Genomic DNA, 24,865 nt, shown 5'->3' on the forward strand with positions numbered 1-24,865 from the left:
CGGATCCACGTAAGGAGGGGAAGGGGGGGGGGGGGGCGACGGGCCATCGCTACCCTAGCAACACAAAACTGGTAAAAAATAAACTGAACGTTAATTTTACCCTTTTTAAACAAAGAAAATAAAGCTCCCCCCTCCCCCCCCCCCCCTCCCCCACTCATTCACCGGCTGGATGATTGGCCGCCTAGTATTTCCTCACAAATTAATTGGACCCCCCCCCCCCCCAAACAAAAAAAAAAACAAAAAAATATGTTTTTCATCATATTATCTCACATAAAAAGTATTTTATGTATAGCGCCCTCTATACCAAAACTCTAGACTATTTTCTTTTCAATTTTTGAGCTGCGCGCTCCATAATTATTTAGCGCGCTAATTCGAAATATGCGCGTACTCGATCGCGTCGTTATTTAAATTTCATGCACTAAATTTCTTCGCGCTCTTTTTACGATCTCGTTGCCAGGTTACTGATGCTGTACGACGTCAAGTTTTCGGAATTTGTTGCGTAGAATTGGTCGAGTAAATGACTTCAGATTGCTGCTAATAATTAATTTTGGTAAGTTTTTAGTTAAAATTTAAGGCTGACGTTCTGAGAATGGTGTAGATCTAGGTAGATCTTGAATGATTGATTTACTGAATGAGAGAATGGTAGGCCTAGAGTCAATCAGTATCAGAATGAATATCAATGAACGTCTGACAGTTCTTGCGCCGCGCCGTGCATATCGAACCAACATCAACTGTCGCCCCAGCCCAGCGGGCTGGCAAACCTCTGATAACCCGCTCATGTCGACAGTGCAGTGGCGATGCCAAATGCGAATTCTAAGTCGATCAAGTCCAAGGCTAAGCAAGTTAGTTTTACATGTTTTTTTTATCTATGAAAACTTACGCCATAAATAAATTAAGGGTGGGTAATTAACAGAACGGAAACGGTGAAATGTGGTCACTCAATTTTTTGTCAAAAAAGACGGGCGCATGATGAAGCCATTGGTGAGCTGTGCCAGCCTAGCCTGTGCAGTGCGCTGGCGCATGTGCTGTGCATGCATGGAGTGTGTGTTCTGTTCGAGTGTGGATGTGGGCAGTGACGATGAGGTGGCTGTGCCAGGCTAAGCCTTTGGTGATGATTAAAATGATACAAAATTGATAGGCCTAGCCTAGATTTAAATATTGATATTGCCAAGCAAGCCTCAAATTATTTTCACCTTTCCCATGGGGCTCTTCTTCCCCCCCCCCCCCCCCAAAAAAAGAGCCCAAGACAAGTGTGAGCCTTCTCGATCACTGCCGGTGGCCGGGGGCTCTTTTTACTTTTACTTTCTAGGCCTAGATCTATCAATCATCTAGGTCTAGATCAAGAGTCTACTCTTTATTTTACAATTTTAAAGTAATGACGGGCTCTTGTTTTTATAAAAAATTTCCATATTTTTCATCATCATTTAATCATGATTCATTATTTGACTTTTATCCCCTGAAGGCGTGATGACATTCTCTCCATTTCTTCCTTTTCTGCACAGTCCTCGATCCTCATAATTCTGAGCAACCTGACTTCAGTATTCTTTGTTCTACAACTTGGTCTTCCTCTTCTTCTCAATATGCCCTCACCTGCGCACCCAATTGCCTTCGCCTCTAGCTCGATCCAGCAGATATGGCGCGGCGCTGCGTGCACCGGTAACTGGCGCGGTATATCATGATATATATAGTTGATGGCGACAGCCGCACTGCACTGCGAGCTTCCATTTGTATTGGTAATACTCACAGAGATGTGGAGATGGGCGATATACTATAGCACTAGAGTCTATCTTGCAGTGAATAAGCGTATATTTGATCACAGTATGTCGGCCTCCGTACCCCATTAAATTTGAGCGAGAAATCCTGCACGCTAAGCTTCAGAAGCCCCCCCACCCCCTTAACATTTTTTGCGATAATTTTTTTAACGCCAAAGTATCATGCCCTGAATTTTATGACCTTTTTTTTAAGTCTTGCGCATCTTTTGAAATCATATTTTTTGAAAATCAACCCTACCGTTGCAAGGTCACATGACCTTTTTTCTTTGTATGTCAGCCCAAAAATTGCTCATTTTCGTGATTTGTGTTCAAACATGGAAATCTCATTTTTCAAAAAAAAGAGATAAAACATTGGTTAGTCTATTTGGTCTTGATTATAGTTAAGGTGTTTATTTTGGGGTTCAAAATAGTTGAATTATGGTTAGAATAAAAATTGAACAACGAAAACAATAAAATACATGAATTAAAAAACAAAGAAATACATAAGAAATTATCAAATCAATAGATAACATAAGGAATAACCTGGCTCTTCCAATTTTTTTTGGTGTAGTATTATCCCAAATAGTCTAAAGAATATATGTAGCAAAAACTAATGTTTAAATATGAAGAATATATGATTTATGGGTAAAAATGTGAATTCTATGACCTTATTTGCATAAATTACAATAAATATGTAAGTGAGTTAATTTTTCGAGAACAAAATTAAATGACCATAGTAATTATACACTTCACTTGACATGCATGCACATTTTTGCAGTGCTCAGCCGTTCAACGGCTAAGATCATGGGGGGGGGAGCCTTAGAAGCCCTCCCCCCCCCCCCCTGCATTCCTGCACATAAGGAGCCTTAGCCCTTGCAAACTACCTCCTTCGGAGTTCGCTAGTGCCTTTTAGTGGACTATTCTTTATAACTTTTCTCTCACAAAGCACTTTGAAATCAGTCAAGAATTCAATCATGAATATTAAATGTGGAAATGTGTTACTGCATACCCATATGTATACTGGAGAGTGTTTCACAAAGAACAAGATTGACTTAAAGTTGGACTTCAATATGGCAGTCTGTTGTTAAATGTTAATGCCACTGTTTGCTCTCACCATTATGATCAAAATATTTTTTCCTTCAATGGTGAACTATCAAAAAATGTAAATTCTGTAGATTTGTGACCACGATTGGTACGTCCCTTGAGAAACCAATGCAAGTGAATGGTGAGAGCAAACAGTGGCATGAACAGCCTGCCATAGTTAAGTCCAACTTAAAGTCGATCTTAGTCTTTGTGAAACACTCCACTGGTTTGTTTCTTACTCTTGGAACAGCTGATGTTATAAAAGCTTCATTGGTCATCATTTCGAATCATTAAATTTTTGTCTTCATACTACAGACATCTGTTTCATCCAGTAAAGCCAGCCAAAGCAAAGGGGACTTGGTAAAGCAACCAGGAAGATGGAAGGCACCCCTCAGCAAAGAGATAACAGGACCAATGTTCTGTCTGAAGAACACGTCCAGAGTGCCATAGAGACGGTCCTTGCTAATAGGGTCCAGTCATATGAAGAATTCATGAGTGCCTTTATGGTATTAACGCCAGGTGAGTTTTCCCCTTTAAATCCCCACTGCATTACTTATAACTACTTGCACCCTCTATATAGCAAACAATGCCTAATCGGTGCCTGTTGGTCCCCCATGATCCCCTTTTTCTTTTGTTAATTGAGAGCTGATTTGATGAGATCACCACCTGTCAGTGACCTTGCAGGGAGGTCTAATCCCCCTGGCCAAACTAGTGCAGACAGGCTTTAAATTGGCAATGCAAAGTGGAAATTCATGACCACATTTTTCATATACTGTAGATAGGCCTACTGATTGGCAGTTTTAAAGATCAACAATTGTTATGCCTCCGCCACCGAAGGTGGTGCCGGAGGCATCATGTTTTCGGGTTGTCCGTCCGTACGTCGTACCGTCCGTCCGTCCCGTTTGACCGTTATCACAATATCTCAAGAACCATTTAAGATTTAAACTTAAGACTCGGGAATAGTATTTATCACCATAGGAAGACGATCTGATTAGATTTTGGAGTACGTAGGTCAAAGGTCACAGGTCACAGAGGTCAACTTATGAAATTCCTTGTATTGAGTTTGTTAGCGCGATATCTCAAGAACCATTTGAGATTTAAACTTAAAACTTAAGGATAGTATGTATCACCATAGGAAGACGATCTGATTAGATTTTGGAGCACGTATGTCAAAGGTCAAGGGTCACAGAGGTCAACTTATGAAATTCCATACATTGAGATTGTTATCATGATATCTCAAGAACCACTGGAGATTTAAACTTCAAACTTAGTGCTAGTGTGTATCACTATAGGAAAACAATCTGATTACATTTTGGTGCACGTAGGTCAAAGGTCAAAGGTCACAGGGCTCATTATGTATGCAAAAACAGCTTGTGATCGCGTTATCTGAACAACCGATTGATGGATTCCTGCCAAACTTTGGTCATGTATGTATCTTGCAGAGCTGATGAACTGATTAGATTTTGGGGTCACGAGGTCAAAGGTCAAAGGTCACAGGGCTCATTATGTATGCAAAAACAGCTTGTGATCGCGTTATCTGAAGAACCGATTGATGGATTCCTGCCAAACTTTGGTCATGTATGTATCTTGCAAAGCCAATGAACTGATTAGATTTTGGGGTCACGAGGTCAAAGGTCACAGCGCACATTATGTATGCAAAAACAGCTCGTGATCGCGTTATCTGAACAACCGATTGATGGATTCCTGCCAAACTTTGGTCATGTATGTTACTTGCAGAGCTGATGAACTGATTAGATTTTGGGGTCATGAGGTAAAGGTCAAGGTCATGCGGCTCATTATGTATGCAAAAATAGCTTGTGATCGTATTATCATTAGAACAGATTGATGGATTCCTGCCAAACTTAGATCATTTATGTATCTTGCAGAGCCAATGAATGGTTCATAAGATCAAAGGTCATGGGCTCATTATGTATGCAAAAATAGCTTGTGGACGCATTCTCATTAGAACTGACAGATGGATTACTATTTAACTCAGGAAATCTTGCAGAGCCAATGAACTGAGTAGATTTTAGGGTCATGAGGTCAAAGATCAAAGGGTCATATATGTTTATGAGAAATTGCTTGTAATCACGATATTCTGAGAACATGTTAATGGATTACAATTGAACTTGAATTTGAAAAATTTCTTCCGTTTCGGTTTGTAAAATTGCTCTATGACGGAGGCATCATTTTCGACTGCGCGCAGTCGAATTCCATCTAGTTATGTTGTAATTCTAATTCATATTAAAAGAAATAAGGAAAATAATATGACCAGAATTATTAACCTCAAACAATCAAGAATTAGCGTTTTGGGCTCTCTCTCTCTCTCTCTCTCTCTCTCTAAAAAAAAAAATGAATTTAAATCACTCATTTTTATTTATGCAATCTAGGCTTCTGTAAAGATTCAGTCATAAATGCAAATCTTGTGTTTCATTTTCTCCTTTTTAGATGATGTGAGCCAGTTTTCTGCCCAAAGGTCAAATGAAAGGGTCGAAGGTCAGATGATGACCTCTGAAGGGTCAGAGGAGACTTCTCAACTATTTCAGATTTCTCCTTCATCATCCAGGACACCTGAGCAGCTTCAGAGAGATGTAAAACAAGTCGAGGAGTTAGAAATTGAGGTGAGAAAGATCAAAGTGTATCTTCATGGTCTTCTTTATATTCTTTAGAATACTCTTTTTTTTCTTACAGGGGGTGTTCGCAAAGACTAAGATCAACTTTTTGAGTTGGACTTAACTATGGCAGGCCTTTCGTGCCACTGTTTGCTCTCACCATTTATTGGTATTGGTGTCTCAAGGGACCTACAAATCATGGTCTCAAATCTACAGAATTTACATTTTTTGATAATTCATCATTGAAGGAAAAGATATTATTGAAAGATCATAATAGTGAGAGCAATTAAACAGTGGTATGAACGGCCTGCTATAGTTCAGTCCAACTTAAAGTCGTTCTTAGTCTTTGTAAAACAGAACTGTTAAATAACTGAATAAAGGAGCTTTTCCTCTTGAAGTTGGCAACAATATCGAATGTGCATGTCTACAAACGGTGCAATATTTATCTATTGAACGTGTTTGAACCTTTTCTTCAGGCTCTTTGGGTGAAACCAACAGGTTATTTACTGTTTTACTTTAAAGATATGATATGATATTCTTGTATACAATAGAAACTGAAAATAACATTTGCATTCTTGTGTGAATTAAGTATTCCTCTACAGAGACTTTAGACATAATAGGACATTTTTGTAAGTACTGTAAAACGAATTTAAGGCATACGTCTTTGCGATTGAAAGAGGAAAAATAAATGAATTTAATTGAATTGAATTGAATTGAAGTGCCTCAATACAAATGATTGCATTCACCTGTAACTACGAACAGTTGTATCTCAATAGTATGAATGTGAATTGGTTATTGCTAGGTTGGATAGACATTATGACTTGCCCTACCTAACAACACATAATATATTACATTCTGACAATTAAAATACAAATTTTCATTATTGGTTGAATGAAATGATTTGTATCATGCAAGCACTTCACAATGACGTATGCATTAGTTTTGGTTACATAACAAAATTGGCTTGGGGGGCTTGCTGAGATGGCCCTATTATTTCTTTACCTCGTCAATAATTTATTCATATTTATGTTCTTCTTCTTTATATAGGAGCTCGGTGAGGACTTTATTGATGACAGAGAGAGCCTCGAATCTGATGGCAAGAAAAAGTCTTCAAAATACATCAAGGTAGAGTCAATAACCAGTGTTTAAAGGCATCGTTTAACAATGTTGAATCTGAGTTGCATGGCCCTACGTATTATCAGTGTCTGTGATATGGTGTAATATTGAAGCCCTAAAAATTGTGCTTCCAAATGATCATGAAGTGCCTCAAACAAGTAAAAATCATTGAGTGACTCATTTTCCCCAATAAGCTGTTGTGTTATAAAGATCGTTAGGAAAAATGAAATTTCAATTTCCAATCATAAATATCTTGATAATCAGACGGGCGATCAGCTTGTAACAGTCATGGGATTCCTGACTGACCTAAAGGTTCATAATTATCATTGCAGCATGAGCTAAAATAATCCAGGATTTTGTTTCAGAATCTGAGGCAATGTTACAGAGTCACTTTAAAATTAATGTATTTGAATGGATGCTTTTACACCCCCCGAGACCCTTTTGATGAACTGTTTCATCTGCTAAAAGCTATTGTATTGTAATAGTTCTAGAGCAGATTGCACAAATTGTACGTTTGGCAAATCTCTAACAAGCTTGTTAAAGCTGGGGCCTGTTTCACAAGCCTTTTTTCAATGACAAAAATCTGTGACAAATGTGCTGATAACCAATCAGAAGCAAGGATTTCGGTAGCTTATAACAAAAACTGTAATTTGTCACTGATGACAAGTTTTGTGAAACACCCCCAGGTGTTAAGTCATGTGACACACAGCAATATTACCAAAGCTGCCAAGCAACCATTCCTATTTTGGAGGAATGATTTCTATTTTTCTGCCTTTGAACTAAGTTTATGAACCCTATATTCTCTCTGTTTTCTGAAAACATTTGTATAATTGCATGTAAAATACACTGTATTCTTACTTTTTGTTGAAAGTTGACCAGTATGTATTACTTGTGCCCATGCACATACCAAATATTCCATTATATAGCTGCATGAAGAAACAGTTTGTTGTACTTCTGTAGAAACAGACATGTTACTTTCCAATAGGGTTGGACTTGCCTGTGCCCCGGCGTACAAGGAGTTGAGATTGATCCAAATCAAGTCTTCCAATCAATCACAAGTTTGCAGTCTCCTATCTCTCATGTACATAGTTGCGATCAATTGATATCAATCACAAATAAGTTGCAATTGATATCAACTTTTTGTAATACAGGGCCCAGGGGGGTGTTTCACAAAGATCCTAAGTTGGACTTAACAATTATGAAAAGCCATTAGCATCTATGAACATTTTTGTAAAAGTTATTTTAGCAGGCATAAAATGTTGATTCAAATCATTCATATTTTCTCTTATCAAGAGGATTTCATGTTCTTGATGTGGAATTTTTAAACAGTCTTGTATACTTGATTTTTCGCTTTTGAATATATTTTATTTTAAGGCTACAAATGGCTCTTCATAATGTTTAAGTCCAACTTAGAGATAAGTTGGACTTAGGATCTTTGTGAAACACCCCCCTGGCATGTTACTTTCCAATAGGGATGGACTTTTCAGGTCTCCTGAAAAAACATGCTAACGAATTACCCTCTTATCTTTCAGGTTGATAACTATCTTGATGAGCCAGACAGCGAGAGCGAGCTCCTCAGTGATGACGATGAAATCATCGATTTCGATGACTCCAGCAGCAAGTACGTGGCCTCTTTTGACGCAGAGACAGAAACAGAGAGGGAAGTGGCAAATAGAGTCCCCCCAACAGTCACGCCAGAGATGTTAGAGAGAGTGAACGATGCAGAAGGGAGTATCGAGACGAGCATTGCAGGTTTGTGCCTCGTTGTTCAATTTTTATTGTTGCATGTAGCCAAAATTGGACCATAATGCATTTCACTGTTAGCATTCAGCAAGATCTAGCTGTTGGACCTATTCCAGTACACATGCAGGGCTTAAATTAATCCAAGGCCACCAAGGCCATGGCCTTGAATGCCCCTTTGAGTGGCCTCAATGCCCCTCTCATTGGCCTTGGAGATTTTTGGTGCCCTTTCTAATTCTTCCTATTTGTGCTGTAATATAGGAATGTGCCCTACAGAAAAGTGGCCTTGCCCTAAAAATATTGAAATTTAAGGCCTGCACATGCATACTTCAGTGTTTATGTTTTACTGTACATTTATTAGATTTGTCGTTAACATCACTTTAAGTGTATTCGACCAAAAAATGTATTGAAATTATGTAAGTATTTCCATATGAAAACTGAGGACACATAATTTGATGAAACCCAAATTCATGGTCCCTTGGATATTTAGCCATTTAAATGATTCGAGAAGTGCAGTTTTGGTTCCAGACCGGTAATGCCTTAATAGTTCATGTCCTACAGAATCAGAAGAGAGTTTGTCCATGCTCGATCTTAACCCTAGTCGGGTCGAGGGTGAAGGAAGAAACTCCCTGTAATCCATGACATTGTGTACCGGTACACACAACTCTTGTTACCCAGTGCTACCTACATGTAGGACTGGAGTATTGTTAGATTGTAGTGTTGTAGTCTAGTGGATAGGCTTTTGGCTTGAAATTTAAAGGCCGTGGTTCGATCCCTGACACAGCACTAATGTCCTTTGGCAAGGCATTAATCTACATTTGCCACTCAGTACCCAAGATACAGGGTGTATGATGAAGAAAGCATTCGTGTTAGTAATTGTCTATGCCCTCACGGTGACCATATGGTAGGAATACTCCCCAGGGAGTGGAGATGGTGCACATTGTGCGTGAATGCATCTGATGGCTGGGGTAGTAAAGCGCTTCGTAACTTCGAGACGGTATTCCGTATTTAGTGCTTTATAAATCCAGATTATTATTATTATGTTATATCCTATTTTGTATCCTGCAGAATCAGGAGAGAGTTTGTCCCTACCCGATCTTTACCCGGGTGAGGTTGAGGCTGAAGATGAAGTAAGCTCCAGTCCTGGCCAGAGCGTTCACATAACTCGGCTCCCTAGTTCTACTGGGACCTATTCACCATCGGGAAATGACAGAATAGCTGAAAATATCACAGACTCTGAGGTAATTAACGGTGTATAAACCGCCCTCGTGTATTAACCGCACCCCTCTTTTTCGCCCTTTCGCCCTTGCTGTCGGCAGCAAGCCAGGTCCGTGTTAAAAAACCCACGCGGGAAGGCCTTTCATTTAAGTGCGAGGTGCAGCTGAATGTGTAAGATCATTAATGTAAATTAAAAAACAGTAGAGGACCTAGGATAGAACCTTGTGGTACGCCGTGTAATAGAAGAAAAATTGGAATTATTATTATAAACTACATATTGAGATCTATCAGAAAGATTACTTTCAAACCAAGATGACAGAAAAATTTGAGTGTTGTTTTAGTTTCCGAGTGGTGAGTCAACACTGATTACTGAGCTGTGAGACATTGCCAGTCATGTGAATAAGACAATAATTTACTATGAGGCTATATGTATGTCCAGTGTATAAGACGCACCCCCGACTTTGAATTTTTTCCGCGGCAAAAAAAGTGTGGTTAATACACCGTTAATCACGGTAGTCTTTGCTGAACAGTTATTTATAATAAAGGATAGTTTTATTAGCAGAAATTAAATCTGAGATGTTTTGGAAATGAAATATTTTGATGTTGATACAAACTTGATTAAAATATCAATAAATAGTTTTGGATTGATTTGTATGAACAGGTTACACTGTATTCAGACTAACTCTTGTTCACCGTCTCTTTCCAATGCCAGGTGCCTCAGGCCGACGATGTCCAGCCATTCAGCATCGATCCTGACTTTGACTATGACAACGTCATCCTCACCCCAAGTGGGAGCCTGGTCATCGACCTCCATCAGGACCCTGAAGAATCAGAGAGATACGTTAACCCTTGTCCTGCCAACATGCCCAGAATACAATTTACTCTATACATGGTATTGTCATCTCTGATAGTGATAGGGTTATTGTTGTAGAAGCCGCGGTAGTCGATTGGCACATCTGTTGTGGCATGTTAGCCAATTGGATCAGATAAAAACCAACAAGTGGCAAGAACATGTATGTGCAATGTAGTCTATAGTACAGGATGTGGCAGTATTTATGCTATGTTCCAATGCTGAGGGATTGTTAACCCTCTTCTTACCAAGAGTCCAAATTTCTAATGTTCTTATACATGGTATTGTCACCTCTGAGAGTGATAGTTTTAAGGTTGTAATATGCCTAAGGCCAATTAAAGGGCTTGGTAATAATTTATGAAATATGATATTGATATCTCAAAGCCTTGATTGACACCCATTTGCCTGCATGAATAGGGATGTAAACAAAACCTCAAATCAAAATCAAATAAGGGTGTCGGAATGATTTTTCAATTTCCCTTTTTGGTTTTTTTTTCACCATGGTTGGATAATTGAAAAATATCCACTCAGAAGAACACATTTCAAATTTCAAGTTACCGATATTTCTATCAAAAGATACAGTCCGCCAAATATCTGGGTAATATTCATCAAATTTTTGTTCAGAATCGACTAAAAAGACGTACTCGCCGAGTTATAAATTTTGCTAAACAGCTGCATCGCCAGATATGCAAGCGTACGTATGTTGCTTAGCTGCAGCGCTACTTGAGCGCAATCGGCAAGCTCCACCTGTGTTGTTTTCATTTTGCATCCGCATGCGGGTTCAATCGTTTGCCGAATGAATACACAAACACACACGCATACAAAATGATATTACAACTCCCGAGAGCTGCCTGCCTGTCGGTTGGAGTCGTTCTCATCTGGTTTTCTTTTTCTCGAGTCTGGTTCATCTGTATCAGAGCCATTCTCTCCCAACTCGAAGAGCTCAGAGAAACCTCTTTGAGATGCTCTCAGATTCACTTTTGTTTCTTCCAGTCTCCCTTTCAGCTCTCTATTGGCCTTGTTTAGTTCATAGTTCTGCTTTGCCTGCTCTGTGTTTTTCTCCCTAAGGACTGCCATCTGCCATTCTACTTTTTGTGCTGACCTGCCGATTTTTGTGGCAAACTCACCACAGTCCGTCTTTGCTTGATGTATCCTCACGCCTCTAGCGCCCTTGAATTGACGTTCACAAATCATGCATGTGTTCACAACTGTCGATAAAACCAGCAGGCTTAAATCTTTTAGCCTTCTTAAGTTCATAGTTCTGCTTTGCCAGCTCTGTGTTTTTCTCCCTAAGGACTGCCATCTGCCATTCCACTTTTTGTGCTGACCTGCCAAATTTTTTGTGGCACGTTTTTGAATGTCCTCGAGTGATGCTTTCGTTGATGTTTCACCAAACATGATCCTGTAACACTGGCCAGTGATACATAATTAGCTAGTCATTATCTCTGTAAGTGTAAGAACCGTGTCCCTTTCAGCTCTCTATTGGCCTTATTAGTTCATAGTTCTCATTATCAACCAGTAGCTGAAATACATATTCTATCATTATTTACAGCATCTTTGCACAATAACAACAATATAACCAATTATTCCTCATTCCCAAAATAGTATGTCCTAGTTTGAATTTCCCCCCGTCGTTCCCTGTCACCAACATAATTACAACGCTCCGTTACAATTGTCATTGTCCTTATTACAAGTCGGCTGATTCCTGAATTTATTACTCTTACTAGGATCTCCTCATCCCCGTCGTTGGCAGATGTCTCCACTACACGAATGTCATTAATTGTTGATTCCGAGGCGGGTTGAGGGGTAGAGTTGTTTGCGTGTATCGGTGGTAGGAATAGACCGTGCGTCCTTCTCTAGTATTACTGAGAGTAATTTTAATAGTTTCATACTATTAATTAAATGTAATGTTAACTGTTATTGTATAATTGTTTTAAATGGGGGCACGTTACAAGAGTCCTATCTCGCACCCCGGGGCAACGTGTCTGACACGGCCGGTTGTAGCAACTACTCCGAAGATCAAGATTACATTAATCTTGATCTAAGGAGACACGAACGAACGATTATCTTTCCTTGCAGTTATTTTTTAAACACCATATATTATTTTGAAAATGTATCAAATTATCAGCCTTACCAACCCCCAAATCCCTTTTATTTCATACGTGTTGTTTTCATTTTTATTATATAAAGTTTACCCATTCAGGTGCAAGGTCAGGCACTACGGGTTTTATGATGGCGGAGTGTCTGGGATTTTGTAAACAAGATAGAGGGGTACAATGGACCTACTTTACTTAAAGTGCATCGTGCACCAATATACATTCATGGAATACCTTCAGTGCATGGTACAGAAACCATAGAAGCAATTTGGATGGCATTCTCGTGATAAATTTGTAAGCACTCCTTTATCGGGCTAGCCTGAAAAGGTTGCAAAATTAGTAATCTGCCTCGGAAAACTTCAGAAAATGCAACAAGTTGAAAAGGGTCTAAAACTTTGAATTTTTGCCCAGAGGGCTTCATCAGCCTGAAAAGGTGCTGACAACTTCTTCATGAGAAAATAGCCAACTGTGAGCTTTATTTGCACGTTCATTGCCACTACCATGGAAGTTAAAGTGTGCGTTGTGGCTTCTCGTATTTCGTCCTTTGTTGCAGGGATGCCTCTGTTCGTGAAACCAGAGTTGCAATCATTGTTCTTGTCGTAGGCTACTTGCTTTTTGATGGACATCAAATCTAACAGCAACCTAACATGTATCTTTGCCGTTCTAAACGGCCTTGTAACCCGACGTATGACCCTTGAAGTCGAGGCAATGCTGACCCCATGCATTGTTCCTATAGTCGTTAAAAGGGCTCCCAATGCGAAAAAGGCGAGTGCGAGAAATATTTGCAAGGAAGCAGGGATGGCCCTAGATCTTCCTGTTGGATGCTCTAGGTCAACACGGAGGAGATGTATAAGGTAGATGCATCCCTGACGAGAGAACCGATACCTCTTTTGAAGCTCGGAGTCGCAGTAGGCATCCAAGGGATTGGCCCTATCCCTAAGAACTCTCTCTCGCCGGAGACCTCTGCCTGCAGCTTCTTCCATTATGTCGGCCATTTTTCCGACATGTATATTTAAGCAGACTGGAAAAACTCCTTTGTAAAATCTTTGCTTCGTTTGTTTTCTAGTCTATTTTCCTATTTATTTATTTATTTATTTCTAATCTTTTGTGAGGGTAGCCCTTTCACCAATAAATAGTGGTCTTCCATGGAACCCTGAATAAACATGAACATGTTTACATCAAAAAGCATAACGTTTAACTTTATACAGAACAGTTAAAATAACGAAAGTGAATAGAGCTACTTTTTTCCAGGTAGACAGTGCCTTCGTCAGCAAAGATAACGTCATTGAAGTTGATCCTTCTCTAATGCTGTGATGACATAGGCAAGTCTTGCATCCCCATTGTTCTTTCTTATTAACTGGCCGTATTTAGTTCTGGTACACAACCAGTAGAGTTTCTTCCGGTGCCTTCTAATCGTCGGCCTACTGAAGATTGCTCCTAATTCGGAATTCAAAAGATACTGCAACTTCGTAGCATTACACTCGTTGTTCTGGGTGAGGGTTTCATTCAGAAAGTCTTCATGATTTTCAGAGAAGTTTTTCTTCCTGCCGCTTTTAACTCTGTTGTAACTTCCTGTCTCCAAAAAATGTTCAATGATGCGATTTATCGTCCATGGATTAATATCCCCATACACTTTAGATGTCAAGATTATATGTATATGGGACCAGTCTGCATCATCAACTACAATTCTTGCCTGGATGAACCAAAAGAATCCACTAATATCTATGCAATCTTAATAAAATCATCCATAAAATAGCATTCTTTAGCAATTACAAACCTTAATCAGCCACATAGATGAGTTTTTATGCCATAAGTTCCAAGAAAGTACCACAAAAAGTGAAAATTAAAAGGCAGTTAAAAACTACATGACTCTAATGTACAATCTTCAATCTGTTCTTACAAAACACGCACCAGTTCGGCTCGGCTCGCCTTCCTCAAAGATGAGTAGTTTTGTTGCCCCCCCCCCCCCCCCCCCCCCCCCCTGCTTACTCCACCCCACACGTTGACTTTGGCGGGATGTTTCGGCTTGCCACTCTTCCTCGATGTTCAGTCGTTCCCGGAACTGGTACGTCGCAATGCTCTTCACGTCGAACGCATTCTCGTCGGTGAAAACACCGTTTTTAGCATGTCGCCGGACTCTATGCAGTTAATGACAAATGCCAGTCTGCCTGCTTTATTTGTCTTTCTAATCATCTACCCGTACCGAGTGCGTGTGGCGACCCACAATCGTGAGAACCATGCTCGTTTGACTCAGCTCAGTGATCAGAGATGCTGATAAAGCCGCCACAAACCCTCAATATTCTGCTGTCATGAGTGCTCCCAGGCCATCTTGCCACCACATTTGTGATCCTGTACCTCGCATTACAAATAAGCTGCACGTTTATGGAGTGCTTCCCCTTGCGATTAGTTCATTGTCAAGAGGAGCCCCATGCAGTTGAACATGTGTGCCATCAACTGCTCCAACAACGTTCGGCATTCCAGCAATATTTCAGCATTATCAAAGGCAAAATTTAAAAAAAGTATGACAATAAGTGAAACTGTAGCACATGTTCATGGCAGAAAGTACAACATGGTAGCTCTTAAAAGAAGTTTTGTTATATTCCAGCAAGGTTCAACCTGTGTTGATCTCACCTCTCGCATTGTTTCAGGGAATTTGATCACCTGTCGGTAAAGAATAAGTATATGTGTTTTTATCATTTTTTGTCCTACCATTGTTACAATGGTCTTCCTTAGCATCGTGGCATTAAATTTACCCTCAAAGCCTGTAGAGGTCCACAGCCGCTGGATCACTCGGGAGACATTCTCGATGCCTTCTCTGTTTTTCTGGAGGAAAACTGCCTCCTCCGGGCTGTTCGTACCCTTGTATCTAGGTGTACATGGTCTAGCATACTTGATGTAATCAGTCAAGAGTTTGAACTCTTCCTTGGTTAGGAATACCTTCGCCGCCCCTGCTGATGAGGCAGTTTTGTGCTCCTCAACCTTTGTGTAAATGTTGGGGTAATCTTCTTTCAGCTGAACTGAATAACCGTACAAACCTTTAAGAGAACTTGGTCCTCGTGTTCAACACGCTCCTGTACATCGGCTATTTTGAGATTTGCAATGACTGCATGGCGCGCTGCACCCCCATACAATACATGCACCATGCTGTAGTTTAGCACGGACAGCACATTCTCCCATTGCCTTTCTCCTTTCCTAATTTGTTCTTTAAATAGTCGATAATTTCCATTAATAACAAATCGTCTCAAGCTGACGTAGGAATCGCTGGAGTGCTTCCTTGTCCAGCAGGTCTTCTACTCAAGAAGAAAACCAAAAGTAAGTGGTTGCCATCATGTAAGAGTACATAGCTAATCATGCAGTTTCGCGTAATACGGTAGCCTGCAAAAACTGTCAGTCGCGTAATAGCCTGCAAAAATTGTCAGTCACGTACCTGGGTGACCCAGTAACCCATGCACGGCCTATTTATACTCCTGGGGTCGCGCATGGAAAAGAAAGCTGTACGCGCATATACAACCATATGATTGGCTGCGCACCTTGGATCGCGCCTTAAACTAATGAATTATACATGAATATTCAATTATCAATCAATAAGTAGAATAAATTAAGCACTGTTTATCAACAGGAGCACATGCTACTTGTAAAACTAGTCGCTCGTTCAGTGCATCCTAAACTAGATTGTTCTAAGGAATTTGCAACACCTTTCGCAACTCTTGGATGTGTCTTCTGCCAGATTGTTTACCACCAGTTTTCATTTTGATTTGAAAGTATAACGTACGCATTTCCATTGACGGAGTCGAATGTTGCTTGAATAGCTGTGTCCTCCATCCCATGTTCTTTCATCCACGACATCAGATCCCGATGATGAAATATGGAAAAGAATTTATTCTAAACAATATATAAAATAACTCACCAAGTAAAGCCTTATTGACATATGCCTTGGTTCAAGAGAGATTTAGCAGCTCTTGGATGTTATTTTTTTGTTGTGATTATTAAAAATTTATTATCATCAAAATGAATACTAACATCTTTCTTGATGTTGCATAGAGCTTGTGCCCCACAGTGCACACAGCAGCTTACCGTGGCGACATCTACACGATGGTTTGTTGCTATCTCGTCAAATATTGATCCCTTGGCGTAAAAGTTTAAAGCTATAACATACTTGCACTTTCTTGTTCAGGGCTAATTTGCTCCTTGAAGTCTTTCTCTCCAGATCTTCACCATTTATTGTGAATTTCTCCTCACCTCATCCTCATGGAATCTGTACTTTTTTTTGAATTCGCAGAGGGCTGCAGTCGCTCTAACCGTACCGTTCTGGATGTGGTGGAGATGTGGATGCCATGGATGCAGCTAGTGCAATCCATGACAGAGCCAGTGGCCAGTGGGTAATGCATAGTTTCTCCGGGTTCTATGTGTGATCCTTCCGGATAACCTGTTAATCAGGTGGAGGCATCCCTGCCTGCTGAACCTATACAACTTGCACATTTGTTCATCACTGTATAGGTCCAAGGGATGCCTTTGGTCGCGAAATACCCTCTCTCTCCTAAGAGCTGCGGCATGCTGTATGGCATGCAATATGGCAGCCATCTTGATATGAAAGCTTACCATAATTGATTGCCCCATCAAATTTTTTTTAATACGCCCTTGTCTGTTAAAAAAATGTGAGACCAATTTACAGGCGATCTTCCCACTGTCGTTGCAATTAAGAAGCTCTCGCTTCAGACTTGTAGGAAGTTCCCAGCAAGAGTTTTCAGTGATGGATGGGGGTTGATCGAAATCACGATCGGGAGTACTCGTGAGTAGACGCTCCAGGCTCGCCAACTTACGCGAGGCAGCATCCAGGTGCTCTCTCACCTCTTGATTTAATCACGAGACGATAGGTTCAGGAGCTTGCGGTTCACGAGCTAGAGGGTCAGGGAAGATGGGTGTAGGGATCTGATTGGGGGGTATGGATGGGGCACAAGGAGGGAGTTGGACATAGATAAGAGCTGAGGCTGGTAGATGGGGGCTGAGGCTGTAGACGTAGATGCTTGAGTTGGGATGGTGATTCCCTCGGAGAGATACCAGGGTAGTTTGGTTAGATCCCCCATCATGCTTACTAGTGCCTCTCTCCCTTTCGCCATGGATGTTGGAGTTATCTCCCCTTGTGTCTGCTCCACTTCAAATTCTTCCACCACTTCTGTCTCATCAGCTCAAGTTATAGCTCGAGCTGCATTCCTTTCTTTTTTGAAGAAAAAAAGGGACAATGTATAAGGAGAGAAACATGCATGAAAATTTTAAATTATGTTTGTATATTTTGCTCTAGCAAATTAGAGGAAAGAGTTTTTTAGTTTCTCCTCAATGAATTATTCCTACCTCCGGGCTGTTTGTGCCCTTGTACCCAGGTGTGTAGGGTCAAGCATATTTGATGTAGTTTTGTAGGAGGACATACTCATCCTTGGACAGGAACACCTTGGCCGTCCCTGCAGATGAGGCCGTTTTGTGCTCCTCAATCTATAGAGGGCTAGAGTCACTCTATCCGTATTGTCCACGATGTTGTTAATATGTGGATGCCATGGATGCAGTTGGTGCAATCCATGACAGAGCCAGTGGCAAAGAAACGTAGAGCAACAAAAACTTGCAGACTGGGTTGTAACTCGAAGTACGTCTCGGTCTGCGTTCTGTCGGTAATTCTCGCTGATAATCGGTTTATCAGGTGAAGGCATCTCTGCTTGCTGAACCTATACAACTTGCACATTTGTTCATCACTGCTTGGTGCACGGGATGCCTTTGGTCCTGAAAACCCCTCCTGTAGGCCTATTCTTTATACTCTACGGTCTTCTGAACTTACATTCCTAGCTAATATAAAGGTGTCTCTGTTTCTATTCCATCTCCTCTCTGTACATATTAGGATATACTAAAGGGGGCACGGGTGGCCTCGTCCATCTAACGGAATGCCCGTATGCCCACTCCGTCCTCTCAAAATTAGGATGTTCCTTAGTGTATGAACAAACTATAGTCCTTATTTAGCTACTCTCAACGGGTCTAACCCCTCCTTCCCCTTCTCCCCATTACATTTCTATTTATACGCTCTTCGTCCAATTTACAGGCGATCTTCCCACTATCATTATAGCTCAGAAGCTCTCGCTTTAGGCTTGAGGGAACTCCCCCACAAGAGTTGTCAGCAATGGGTAGGGTTCGATTAAAATCATGATCGGGACTTGTGAGAAGATGCTCTAGGCTCGCCAACTTACGCGAGGCAGCGTCCAAGTGCTCCCTCACCTCTCGAACTACTCGTGAGACGATAGGTTCAGGAGCTTGCGGTTCACGAGCTAGAGGGTCAGGGAAGATGGGTGTAGGGATCGGATTGGGAGGTATGGATGGGGCACAAGGAGAAGCTGAGATAGGTAGTTAGGCAATTCTCATTCCCAGTTGGGAGGTTGATGGGGGCTGAGGCTGGTAGATGGGGGCTGGTAGATTGGAGTTGAGGCTGGTAGATGGGGGCTGGTAGATGGGGGCTGTAGATGTAGATTGGAGCTGAGGATGGTAGATGGAGGCTGTAGATGTAGATTGGAGCTGAGGATGGTAGATGGAGGCTGTAGATGTAGATTGGAGCTGAGGCTGGTAGATGGAGGCTGTAGATGTAGATTGGAGCTGAGGCTGGTAGATGGAGGCTGTAGATGTAGATTGGAGCTGAGGATGGTAGATGGAGGCTGTAGATGTAGATTGGAGCTGAGGATGGTAGATGGAGGCTGTAGATGTAGATTGGAGTTGAGGCTGGTAGTTGGGGGCTGTAGATGTAGATTGGAGCTGAGGCTGGTAGATGGAGGCTGTAGATGTAGATTGGAGTTGAGGCTGGTAGATGGGGGCTGTAGATGTAGATTGGAGCTGAGGCTGGTAGATGGAGGCTGTAGATGTAGATTGGAGCTGAGGCTGGTAGATGGGGGCTGTAGATGTAGATTGGAGCTGAGGCTGGTAGATGGAGGCTGTAGATGTAGATTGGAGCTGAGGCTGGTAGATGGAGGCTGTAGATGTAGATTGGAGCCGAGGCTGGTAGATGGGGGCTGTAGATGTAGATTGGAGCTGAGGCTGGTAGATGGAGGCTGTAGATGTAGATTGGAGCTGAGGCTGGTAGTTGGGGGCTGTAGATGTAGATTGGAGCCGAGGCTGGTAGTTGGGGGCTGTAGATGTAGATTGGAGCTGAGGCTGGTAGATGGGGGCTGTAGATGTAGATTGGAGCCGAGGCTGGTAGTTGGGGGCTGTAGATGTAGATTGGAGCTGAGGCTGGTAGATGGAGGCTGTAGATGTAGATTGGAGCTGAGGCTGGTAGATGGAGGCTGTAGATGTAGATTGGAGCTGAGGCTGGTAGTTGGGGGCTGTAGATGTAGATTGGAGCCGAGGCTGGTAGTTGGGGGCTGTAGATGTAGATTGGAGCTGAGGCTGGTAGATGGGGGCTGTAGATGTAGATTGGAGCCGAGGCTGGTAGTTGGGGGCTGTAGATGTAGATTGGAGCTGAGGCTGGTAGATGGAGGCTGTAGATGTAGATTGGAGCTGAGGCTGGTAGATGGAGGCTGTAGATGTACGTATAGATGGGAGCCGAGGCTGGTCGATGGGGGCTGAGACAGGTAGTTGAGCAATTCAAAGTGGGATGTAGATAGGAGCTGAGACAGGTAGTTACATGTAGATGTAGATGCTTGAGTTGGGATGGTGATTCCCTCAGAGAGTTACTGGGGATAGTTTGTTAAGATTCCCCAACATGCTGGATAATGCCTCCCTCCCTGGTAGGAGAGTTGTGACGGATACCTCCCCTGGCCTCTTCTCCACATGAAATTCCTCGATCACTTCCGTCTCATCAGCTCGAGTTATAACTCAAGCTGCCTGCATTTTTAGGAGAAAAAAAGGGACATGGCATAAGGAGAGAAACATGCATGAAAAATATGATTTTACATTCAGATATTATGCTAGTGAATTGGAGGAAAGTGTTTTTTAGTATCTCAAAGAATTATGCATACCTCATGATAACCTCAAATATTGTGAGTTTTGTTGCCCCTTTTATGTTCAGATATTTTGCTCTAAATTTAGAGGAAAGAGTTTTTTATTATCTCCTCAATGAAGAATTCCTTCCTCATAATACCATCAAAGATCAGGAGTTTCGTTGCCCCTTTTATGTTCGTATATTTTGCTCGAATTAGAGGAAAAGAGTTTTTTAGTATCTCCTCGATGAATTATTCCTACCTCATGATACCGTCAAAGATCAGGAGTTTTGTTGCCCCCCGTCGGTTTACTCCATCCCATATGTTGACTTTGGCTTCCCTTCTTCCTTGATTGTTCATTTGTTTTGGAGCTGACTGGCTGGGAGATAACTGTGTGTGCCATCAATTGCCCCGACAACACCAGGGAAATTGCAGTAGTTAAAAATTTCCTGTTGGGTCTCCAGGACCGCCTCTCTTGTCGAGGGAAATGAAATGTATTCATCTTTTCTTGTCGCAATCGCTATTGAAATAGCCTTTACTAGTCGGGACACCGTAGCTTGAGAGAGGCCTTCCTTTGAGTTAAACCACGTTTAAAGGTTTTTTCGTTCAAATTTCCCGCGAGAGATTAGAAAGTAGAGGGGTGGGGTCAAGTCGGAAAAGAACCTGGAAATCAAGATGAAAAATATGTTGATAAGAAATTGCAATTTCTCTTTCTCTGTAATAATTATCAATGACTGTCAATCTAGGCTGCCAGCAGCCCTCTCATAATCACTCCATTCCAACTTTGAGTTGGAATACTCAACTGTCCTATCTTCTTATTGCAAATAGCATAATCTACCGTACCTTCAGAGTCACCGGGTGTTTTCCTCACGGGTCTATCCACTCCCTAGTCTAACATGCTAGCTCAATTTGTCGGCTATATCCATGCGACTTTTAAACCAAGGTCTCTACGATAGGATATAGCCTCAAATTGTAATTCCTACTTATCGCTAACTTGTCTTGGCTGCCTCCCCAAGGTCCTGGTGCTTCCGGATCCAATGCCGTGTGATGTGATCAGTTGTGGCCTTACATATGAGGCAGGTTCTCGTCATTCGTTGTTTTCTTTCCACCTTATCTTCGTCTGATGCTTGGGTTTCCCCTTCTTCTTCGCTTGCTTGTTAGCACGACGAAAGTGGATTGAGCTGTCGTTTTCTAAATACACGGTACATTCATCAGTGAATATGACGATCCTAAAGTCAACTTTGTTCGCAATGGTAGTAATAGCGAAATCAAGTCTGGCTGCATGGTTGTTCTTTCGGATAAGCTGCCCGTATTTAGTTCTCATACACAACCAACCTAGATGTAGTCTCCTCTCAGCCTCCTCTTCCAGAAATTCATATTTCAGTATTATGGTCGTACTGAGTGCTGCAAGTTCCTCTGCAAGGATCAGTTTTTCACAGGCTCATGAAGCAACCAGGTCCACTGCCTCTGTCTACCATTCCGCATTCAAAGTCTCAAGCATTTATTCTCTCTCACAAATATTGATAAACTACTATAGGCACAGTTGACAGACTACGTCACTGATGCTCTTAGCCTCTTCCAGAAATTTGTGTTGAAGTATTATGTCACGCAGTAGATATAATCGTAAATCTCAGCGTAGCAAGTTCACAGACAGTTCAGGTACACAGCTCAGCTAATGACAAAGTGTACATCCACATCAATCAATCTTGGCTGTCGTGTATATCAGCGCACTATCATGTGCCCATAATTTAACCACGCGAATATTACATGTACACACAATTATTCATAAACTTTCATACTATTTGATTTCGCTAGTAGTAGGGAGTATTGCATTTGTACACTTACCTTTGCCTGGTGTTTGGGTTTCCCCTTCTTCTTCGCTTGCTCATTAGCACGACGAAAGTGAATTGAGCTGTCATTTTCAAGATAGACTGTGCACTCATCAGTGAATATTACGTTCCTGAAGTCGACTTCGCTTTCGATTGTAGTGATAGCGAAAGCAAGTCTGGCTGCACGATTGTTTTTTCTTATCAGTTGCCCGTATTTAGTTCTTGTGCACAACCAAGCTAGTCTCCTCTCAGCCTCCTCTTCCAGAAATTCATATTTCAGTATTATGGTCGTACTGAGAGCTGCAAGTTCCTCTGCAACGATCAGTTTTTCACAGGCTCATGAAGCAACCAGGTCCACTGCCTCTGTCTACCATTCCGCATTCAAATTCTCAAGCATTTATTCTCTCCCAGTATCCAGTCATGACATGACATGCCATGAATAAATAAAGAAATTATTAAAAAAGTGAATTTCAGATATTATTTAAGATTCCACTGCATCAATTGCATGTTGACGTGTAGCATGAATACTATTGGTGCAGGGCACACTGCAGTTTCAATAGAATTCATGAAATTTAATGAATCTTTTAGTTACAAATTTGTTAGCCAAATATCCTCAACAGGGGCTACAAATCAATCCCTCGACAAAGGCCAGGTGTACTGGAACTCCTGTCTCAGATACTGACCTTGAGTAAAGAGAGATGTAACCCTGTACTAGGTATAATATAATTGAATTAATAACATTATAATGAGTTGCAATTTAGAAGCAAAATACCCCCAAGAGGGGCCACAAAACACTCCCTCTACTGTCTCAGATACTGACCTTGAGTATAGAGAGAGAGAGAGATGTAACCCTGTACTAGTCTCAAGCAAGCAAGTAAGTACTAGGCACTTTCGGATGAGTTGCCCGTATTTAGTTCTCGTACACATCCAACCAAGTCTCCCCAAGGTGCCTCCTGAGAATTGGAAGACTAAAATTAGTGTCGATTTCTGACTGAAGGAGATTATGAAGTTTGGACGTCGTCGTTGTTGACGAGGCTTTCGTTTAAGAATTCTTTGTGGACCTCACAGAATCTCTTCCTTCTTTCACTATTTGGCCGGTAGTTGTAGGTGCCAGTTTCCAAAAACCTTGAAACAAGTCTCGAAATAGTCCTTGGTTTGATGTCAGTATACACTCTTGATACTAAATCCTTCAATTCTTTTAGTGAGGAAGAGTTAAGATCAAATAATATTTGACTGATTAAGAGGTTCACATAGTCTAAAATCAGTGAAAAAGAAAAGAATCTAGTTAAAATTTATTCAAAAATAAAAAATAAAAAATTTAATTGTAATTTAGGCTCCAGCTCTAGCCTACTCTGACTCTTTTCTTATTCATTCAGTCTTGATCATGATGATATTGCCATGGCATCGGGTCTAATTGTCATAGGACTTCAAGCTCAAGTCAATTCATCTTTTAAATGCATAATTCAGGCCTGATAAATACCCGATTTAAATCGGTTTCCCAATTTTTTCCCGATTTTTTTTTCTTCCCGATTTAAAAAAAAAAAAAAAATCCAGATTTTTTTTTTTTTTTTTCTTTCTTTCTTCTTCCATATTTTATCCTGATTTTCCCGCTTTCCCTCTTATTTTCTCTATTCTTCCCTATTTTGCTCTATTTTTTTCCCAATTTACCTAATTTTGTCCTAATTTTCTTACTCGAAAGGGGGGAATGTTGTTGTTAGATGCCATTTTTTCCCCGCGAATCCCCCCCCCTTTTTTTACTCGAGGGGGGTGGGTTGAGGGGAAAACAAAAAACTTATTTTTTTTTTTAGTGCTAACGATCACCCCTGATAATTAGCAATACTTACTTCGTCTTGTTTTTCGACGATGGCAACCGCCACCCGTCTGACCACTCTCGATACAGTGGCATTGCTGCATCCATGGATGGTCGCTGCACTGTCCAACACGCTTCCAGTGGCGAAGAAACGCAATGCCACAAAGAGTTGCAGGGAGGCAGGTAGAGCCTTGCTTCTCTTTGTGGTACGCTCTAGGTTATGCTGTAGTTCGTTGATTAGGAAAATAAGTCCTTCTCTATTGAACCTGTATTTCTTGAACATGTCGACATCATCATAGAGGTCCAGCGGGTTCGAGCGGTCTCTGAACACTCGTTCTCTCCGGAGAGCAGCACCACCTAACATCTCCCACAGTGCTGCCATTTTGGTTGTCAAGACTAATTAGTCACTGTAAATTAAATTTGGCATTCAACTAACAAAGTCTTTTTTATAAAGCTTTCAACTGTCAACAATATTCTATGGTAGAAGTAAAAAATACAAATGCCGTTGCGGTCAATAAATAAGTTACCGAAACAGGAAATTTAACCCTTACTGTACTGGGCTATTTTGAGCACCCACTGACTGGGGGGGGCCTGGGAGGCCCCCCCCTATGATCTCGGCCGTCGATTGTCCGATGAACACGAAAATTTGCACGTTTGTAGATATTTACGTAAGGAACAAGATGGTATAATTAGTTTTTTCCGAATATGCAAATTTTTGTCGTTAGCCTAATTAATTATGCAAAAATGCTAATTTTATGCATTTTACAGAAAACGTTTCAAACTCCACTTTTTGAATGTTGAAACTCATTATTCA

At 41.2% G+C, this 24,865-nt stretch overlaps 2 protein-coding genes across 2 annotated transcripts; one reads left to right on the forward strand and one right to left on the reverse strand.

The window, feature by feature from the left end:
* The first annotated feature begins 448 nt into the window (after positions 1-448).
* Positions 449-12,311, forward strand: LOC105443065. Its single transcript, XM_030989480.1, has 7 exons — positions 449-550; positions 3,150-3,353; positions 5,283-5,455; positions 6,494-6,571; positions 8,095-8,314; positions 9,371-9,543; positions 10,233-12,311. Exons 2-7 carry the CDS (start codon positions 3,212-3,214, stop codon positions 10,449-10,451), a joined length of 1,005 nt encoding a protein of 334 aa, XP_030845340.1. The 5' UTR covers positions 449-550; positions 3,150-3,211; the 3' UTR covers positions 10,452-12,311.
* A 6,481-nt stretch (positions 12,312-18,792) lies between these two features.
* LOC115925239 (putative protein FAM47C) lies at positions 18,793-24,433 on the reverse strand. The gene is made up of 2 exons (XM_030988856.1): positions 24,086-24,433; positions 18,793-20,154 (listed from the first exon to the last, which is right to left on the reverse strand). The coding sequence occupies exons 1-2, from the start codon at positions 24,431-24,433 to the stop codon at positions 18,862-18,864; spliced, it is 1,641 nt and encodes a 546-aa protein (XP_030844716.1). The 3' UTR covers positions 18,793-18,861.
* Between the last annotated feature and the right edge of the window lie 432 nt (positions 24,434-24,865).

Source organism: Strongylocentrotus purpuratus, unplaced genomic scaffold (genome assembly GCF_000002235.5).
Source record: "Strongylocentrotus purpuratus isolate Spur 01 unplaced genomic scaffold, Spur_5.0 spur5_scaffold_18, whole genome shotgun sequence".
Taxonomy (NCBI): Eukaryota; Metazoa; Echinodermata; class Echinoidea; order Camarodonta; family Strongylocentrotidae; genus Strongylocentrotus; species Strongylocentrotus purpuratus.